Source organism: Mesitornis unicolor, unplaced genomic scaffold (assembly GCF_000695765.1).
Source record: "Mesitornis unicolor isolate BGI_N332 unplaced genomic scaffold, ASM69576v1 scaffold45386, whole genome shotgun sequence".
Taxonomy (NCBI): domain Eukaryota; kingdom Metazoa; phylum Chordata; class Aves; order Mesitornithiformes; family Mesitornithidae; genus Mesitornis; species Mesitornis unicolor.
Window position 1 is genome coordinate 1 of NW_010192505.1, and position 6,845 is coordinate 6,845.

General features: G+C 47.5%; 1 protein-coding gene across 1 annotated transcript in view; it reads right to left on the bottom strand.

Moving 5' to 3' along the window:
• Positions 1–647: 647 nt before the first annotated feature.
• LOC104542718 (transforming protein p54/c-ets-1-like) overlaps positions 648–6,845 on the bottom strand; it is a gene marked incomplete at its 3' end in the record, with an annotated part of 22,729 nt that continues 16,531 nt past the window's right edge. The window contains exons 2-4 of the mRNA XM_010187114.1: positions 4,465–4,582; positions 3,647–3,849; positions 648–725 (exon numbers count right to left, since the gene is read on the bottom strand). Of these exons, the coding sequence (XP_010185416.1) occupies positions 648–725; positions 3,647–3,849; positions 4,465–4,582 (399 nt within the window). The remainder of the gene's footprint in view (positions 726–3,646; positions 3,850–4,464; positions 4,583–6,845) is intronic.

Below are 6,845 nucleotides of genomic sequence, written 5' to 3' on the forward strand. Positions count from 1 at the left end.
TATTATTATTATTATTATTATTATTATTGCATTTTTTTAAAAATAAGGTATCCTCAACCATCATCGCTGTGCATTAGGCCAAACTCCTCTCAAGCAAGCTGCTAGTGGGAAAAACAAGCTGGAAAATCAGGAAAAGCAAATTCAGCAAATGAGATCTAGGGCAGAGAAGCTTCACTGATGAGTTTTTATTTGCTGGTTCATGAAATGCAGCACAGATTTCAAATGCCCTTTAAGAACATCTCCAAACCAATGGCAACGGGGAATACAGGAGTCTACACTGATGACTCATCTCTCTCTTTCCTAGGCTCCTACCTAGAAGTTCAGAATTCAGCCTTATTCCCCTACACCCCATCTTTTTTAATATGCTTTTTAAAATTCCTAACATTCTGGGGTGCTGAGGTCGCTTTTCGGGTCTACTGAGTTAGTGCTTCAAACCAATAGCACTTGCAAAGCCAGACTATGGCATCTTAATCCCCCCAAAATAAAGATAGCTTCTAAATAAACCTAAAATACTATGGCCAAATTACACACTTTGCATGCCCTGCCATGACTGTATGGTGCAGTCCTCACATGGTGCAGACAAACCTCGAATAGGTGGCATTTTCATGTATGCAAGCACCAGGATGGTCCCGGTAATTAAGACTTACTAATGAAGTAGTCTGAAGTGTAGCGGGACTCTGGATACGTCGTATTCGCTCCGTTTGCTGGGTACGGTTTTACCTCTTCTGCAAAGAGAAAAGGAAGGAAATGTCACGTGTCCACAGGCAGATGGTGCTTCGCAAGACTTGCTGTAACACAGAGAGGTCTTAACTTCCTAAAATGCTCCTCTCCGGGTTAATTTGGGACATTCACAGGAGCAGAAATGAGTGAGGAGCTGCAATCCCACTGAAATAAGTGCTTGATGGACTTGGGTTCCTTTGGGATGCCCAAATTCAACCAAACCAAACCAGACCAGCAACAGCTTTCTCAATCCAGGTGGTTCTGAAATACTCATTGCATCATTTCCTTGCTTGCCTTATTTTGTGTTGTATTTCATTCTCTTGAGGGCTGCTTATCACGTACGAGCTCATGAAAAAACCCCACCGTACAAGGACGTACAGTTGTTTTCCTGAAAAAGCCCCTATTTTTACACCGGTAGTAGGCGAGCGGGTAATGCACACCAAAACCAGCTCCTACAACCCCAAATTAATGCTAATCCCCATTCTTCAGCACCTTTTCCCTTACAGCTGACACAGGCAGGGGATCCTAAGCTCAGAAAAAGCTTTCTTGAGCTATCACCCCACTCCTGATACAGACTCAGGGTGTATACAGGGGCAGCACACAAAATTTGAGCCTTTCTATAGGCATAATTCACTGTGAAAAAGCAAGAATCACACCAAAGCATGGATTCTCCACTTTCCACTGCTTTTTCCAAGCAATCTGGTACCCACGGGCTCGGCGCTGAATTTGCTTTCCCATGCACAAGCCACATTGCTCCTCCCCTGCCCAGTTTTTCCATTAACACCTCACGGTGTGTGGGCAGAGATACCGGCATGGGAGCTTTTGCTTTTCTTCGCAGAGGGTAACCAAACTGAAAAGCAAAAAAGCCCCCAGACAACTCCGAGTCATGTTTATTTCTGCTAAGGGTACAGAGAAGCGAACTGAAGATAACGCACGTTCGCTCGCAAGGAGCCTAATTTTGGCCTTCTCCCCTGGGGATCGCAGGGTGGAAAATATTCTCCAACAAAAGGAGGTTTTGTGCAAACAGACCTAATGAGAAATGCGCTTTTCCTCGCCCCACGGTGTCTGCCAAGGGGCCGGGTGGGTGACCACAAAGAGAGCAACCTTCAGCTCTGCTTACAGCGAAGCGGAGGGCACTGCTGGTAACTGAGAGGGTTATTTTAGGAAGAAATTTGGGAAAAATATGCCTGAAAATACCCCAATCCGTGCAGGGAAAAGTTGCTGCTGTTTTTAAATGCCGAGGAGCCTGTGGTACGTGAGTCACGCTTAGAAAGGGCTCACAAGGGAGCTGAAGGGACAGCAAGGTCACTGCCTGTCCCAGCATGACCCTATGGTGGCGGTCACATCCTGATAGGTAAAACCAAACATTTTGGGGTTCACCACCACTCCCAGCACCAACATCCCCAAGTGGTGATGGTGAGAAGATGGAACAGATGGGGACTGGTGCGTTGGACCTTGACACCATGGGCAAGCCTGGGGAAACCTTCATTTCTTTACATCCCCATGCTGGGGGCCACCATCTCCTCTTGCGTTGGGAGAGAGGGGGCTGGGACAATTTTGGACATTATTTGTACAGCACCAGCACAACAGAGCCCAGATCTCATCAGGGTTTGGAGATGTACGACCGCTAAGACCAGTCCCATGACTTACAGGGAACAGAAATGAGTCCGTGGGGTGAGGTTGGTTAATTCCTGGAAGCTCATCGTAGTTACTCCCCAAATACTTCACAGATATTGCCCTGCTGGGAACTGTGTGCAGATCCCACCAGAGAAGCTAAGGCTCAGATAGCTTATGCAAGAAGTGACAAAAACACCAGCAAAACTCAACACAGAACCGAGACTTCTTGGTTCCCAGGGTCAGCAGTGTTGAAACAAAGAAATTAAAGAAACTCAGCTTTATTCTTTTTCATCCTTTTGGAAAAAAAAAAAACAAAAAGAGCTGCAATGGGCATAAAGATTTCTCCAGCAAGGAGAAGCTGGACTGACCTCAAGGTTTTGCTTTGTTTGGTTAAACTGCTTGCTGTTGATGTAAGCACTCAATAAAAATCATGCAAAATGAGCAGAGCAGAGCAGATATAGAGCCAGAGAGCAGAAAAACAGCCTGGGAAGAGCCGTGTTTACCTTTTGCAGACCACAGGTAGCAGTAAAATTAGTAATCAGCAATTAACATCCATTTGTCAATGGTTTCCTGGAAGGCATAACTTTGCTCCCCCTCCCCTTCCTGCCATGCAGGGTCAGTCTGACAGAGCGAGGGATGTTCCAGGAAAGCAAAGAGCTCTGCACAAAAAATAGGTGGAGAAAAGGCCCAGATTTGCTCTTGCTCGTGGCTCAGTTCAAGGTGTTAAAGCCTTGCTTAAAGGTGTTAACCTGCTCTTCCAAACCATCCCAGGTGCTTGGGCATCGCTATGAAAATCAACACCCAAAATCAATGTGTGTGTCCCCAGCCGATGAATATTAATGGCCTTAAGTGGGGATTGGCAGAGATGGCTTCTCCTATGGGGGTACAGTCACTCTTAACAAAACACCATTACACTTTCAGGGACATGAAACAAAGCAAAGCAGCTCCCAGTGTGGGAAATGAGGGTGGGATTTTGTTGTACCCAATTCTACCGGAGGAAGCAGTAAAATTCACGACGGGAGCTGAACGAGGGGAGGAAGAATGGTTTGGAAAATCCCACCGCCATTTCCAGATCGTCCTGGCCCAAACACCCTTCCTCTTTCAACCACTGCCAGGATTCGCGTCGCCCGCTACCGGTTGGGATGCCCCTTTGAAATCCTGCTGGGAAATTGAGCTTTGAAAGCTGCTTTTATTGGGATTAAAGCCTACGGTGACCACCTCGTTGCAAAGCAAGAGTAAGGCAAGGTCTTTGGGAAGGCTCAAAACCAGAAGAGGGTGAACCATTCACCCTGGAGACACCAGGACTCACCTTTCTGCAAGATCTCCAGGTGTTCCCAAAGGATATCGCCCACAAAGTCAGGCGCTAGCTCCAGGAAGCACTCCTTGCCCAGAGCGCACAGGGCAGCTCCGTTCATGCAGAACTTCTGGAAATCCACTCCCTTCAGGCTGAACTCGTTCACCGCCCACATCACCCAGTCCCGCACGTGCGTCTCCGTCCACTGCTGGGGATCTGCGGCGAAAGGGAGTAGAAAAGATCCATCACTGAGCAAAGACGAGCTGTTTCCCCAGGAAAATAAGACACAGGGCCAGAGCTGTCCCAGTAGACAAACACCTGCAGGGCTTCATGCCATGGACACTCCATTGGCATAAGGGTGAAATGTGGTGGGGGAACACTGTACCTACAGCTTGCGTCAGCCCTAATTCACACCAGCTTTGGATTCGTTTGGGTGTTTTAACAACCCCACCAGTCCTCCAACCCCTTCTCCCACCCATTTCTCCTTTGCTTGGTTTCTCCCCATCATCAGCCTCTTGTAAAGGGTCCCCACCGCTTCTCTCTGTGTAGTGGAGATGATTTGCAAATAGAAGCCCTGGAGCTGCCTCCACAAAGAGCAACATCCCCAAAATTGCAAGAGCAGAGGTCAGCAGGACGGCCAACCACAACCTGTCACACAGGTGTAGTTTGCATATACGTTTTGCCCATATATCCAGATTCTTCCAGCTGAGGCTGCCAAGAAACAAGGCAATACCTGAAGTGCACCAACAAAAGAGGTGGCAGACGTGGAGGAGGGCAACCTGGCAGGAGGACATCACCTCTGTGGCTACCACGGAGAAAGCCACATCTTCCCTTTGGGGATCCCCAGCCGCTGCTGCTCCTTGGCGAAGCCACTGAAGGTGGCTTTCAAGGCCTGAGACATCATTTCTTTGCTGCTGGGGGTCAGTAAAGGCACATCTGCACATTCCATATCTGGAAGAAAGCAGGAGAGAGAAGAGGCCATAAGGACGTGGCACCGACAACAGAATTCCTCATATAAATCCATATATCCTATAAATCTAAAATAAAACTAAATTAACTGTGCCTAAAGGGCACAGACAAGCCATGTCAGGTAAGCCAGGCTATGCGGTCTCCTTACAAGCCAACCATGAAGGCGCTAGTGGAAATTTGATGGCGATATTAAATGATGGCTTTTCCAGACATCAGCCTGGCTTCATCAGCCCACGTGGCATTTGGGATAGCCGAGCAGCTCCAGGTGCCAGTGAAGGTCAAGAGTCCTACAGCAAGGTGAACAATCACTGCTCTACCTCTGGGAATCAAAGTCCAAAGAAAAGCAAGAGGAAAAACCACGAATTTTAAAGTATCATGGGCAATCCTGGCAAAAGTTAAGTTGATGGCAGGCTGAAGAGGTGGCAGAAAACCCTCCCCAAAAAAAAGGGAGGGAAAACAAAGAGCTGGAAAATCCCCCATGAGCACAGAGTTACATCACGCGGAGCGGCGCGATTTGGGGTGAGTCACTGAACAATGCTCAGCCCCCATGGGACGGCGCGGGGCCAAGCCTTGGAGTAAGCGCTGATGAGAAGCAAAGCTCTTCCTTTCTTTGCTTCCCCCCCTCCCTCCCTTTTTCTACTTTATTTGGAAGGAGGCGGATATTTGTAGCCAAAGAGTTTCATAAACAAAAGCAACCGTTGTAGAGGGGAAAAAAAACAACCAACTGAATAAAGGTTTGGCTCTTTGTCATGTATTTGAAGCATTCCTGAAAAACATCTTTCGTGGAGAAGGAAAGCCTCATACAAACACCATTTCAACTGACTGAACTTCATCAGCCTCATATGTGAATCTTCCACCTGAGGCTGGTTTAGCACACTGGAAATTTTTCAGTGAAAACTGGAAAAATGACGACATGAGCGAGATCTTCGGGTGTTTTCCTGCATGTCTGGATGCAGGCATCAAAAGTCAAAGAATTCTCTGTTGTGTGGAAATCCCAGCCCATTGCTCTAAGTTAATTTAGGCTCTGATTTAATTGGCCATTAAACCTGCAAAATGCTGGTTTCGAGCAGCATCGAGCACATCCCCAGTGCAACTGCTGAGCCCTGAACCACTGCTTCCCAGTCTGACCCAGTCTGGGTCCCTGCTCCACTCCACAGCCAAACTCGTGGGCATCATCTCAAGTGCAAACAACAAAATACTGGGCTTTTTCTGGAAGTGGGAATTTGGGGGTTGACTCAATAAGCATCCAACCTCATCCAATGAGGTTGATTGACTGCATTGACTACACTGCAAAGCATCCCCAAATGGGTGCAGCAAATGCGCTTCCCCCCAAACCAGAGCCACTTTTCTGGCTTTGTCTTTGCACTTTCCACCAAGCAAAAGGCAAAAATCACCCCCTCAGTTTGCAGCTCCCTCTTACATCAGTCACCTCAAGGAATGGATTTGCACGACTCCTTGCTCAGGTAGCACCAGTAAAATCCCCAACACCGACCCTCTCGGGACCCGATTCCTGCCCCTAAATCCCACCCCATAAATCAAGGATCGCCTGCCACAGTGGAAGCATCAAGTAAATACGACGTTCAAAGACTATACGGCAAATTGCACTTCATTATTTACTGGATTTGGCTGGAGAGGGCAGGCGAAATGAGCAGGCACCCTCGCTATCTGTGCTCTCCATCTGCTGCTCCCAGATAACGGTGGGAGAAAGTGGCTCGGTGCCCCTTTCCCCTCATCCTCATGTTACATTTTAATGCTTTGCTTTCTGTGGTCGCAGGGACCACCCAGGAATCCGCTCCCCTCCGCCTGCTTAAACAGCAATTCCCTGCTCCCGGGCGCCGTGGGGAGATGAGTCAGATTTCGGCTAAAAAAAAAAACGCTTTTAAACCCAAGTTTTACACTGAATTTCTCGCAAAAACCTGCAAAAATGACCTCCTTAGGCAAGCGCCAAAAAGCAGCAGGGAAAGGCAAAAAATTATGGGTTTATCTCTGCAATAAAAGGGAGGAGCTATAGGTACAGGATTCACGGGGTTGGGAATTGTGTATACCCAGCAAATGGATTTTTCAGTAGTGGGGGATAAGGTTTTTGGTAAGGTGAGCGCTGAGCTTTCCACAAACAAGGTGTCAAAACAGGGGAGACTTCAAAGTGATGTCCTAGGAGAGGTCAGCAGTGAAGCTAATGGTCTATTTTCAATTTAAATATATATATATATAGATAATTATATAGATTATATATATATACACGCTA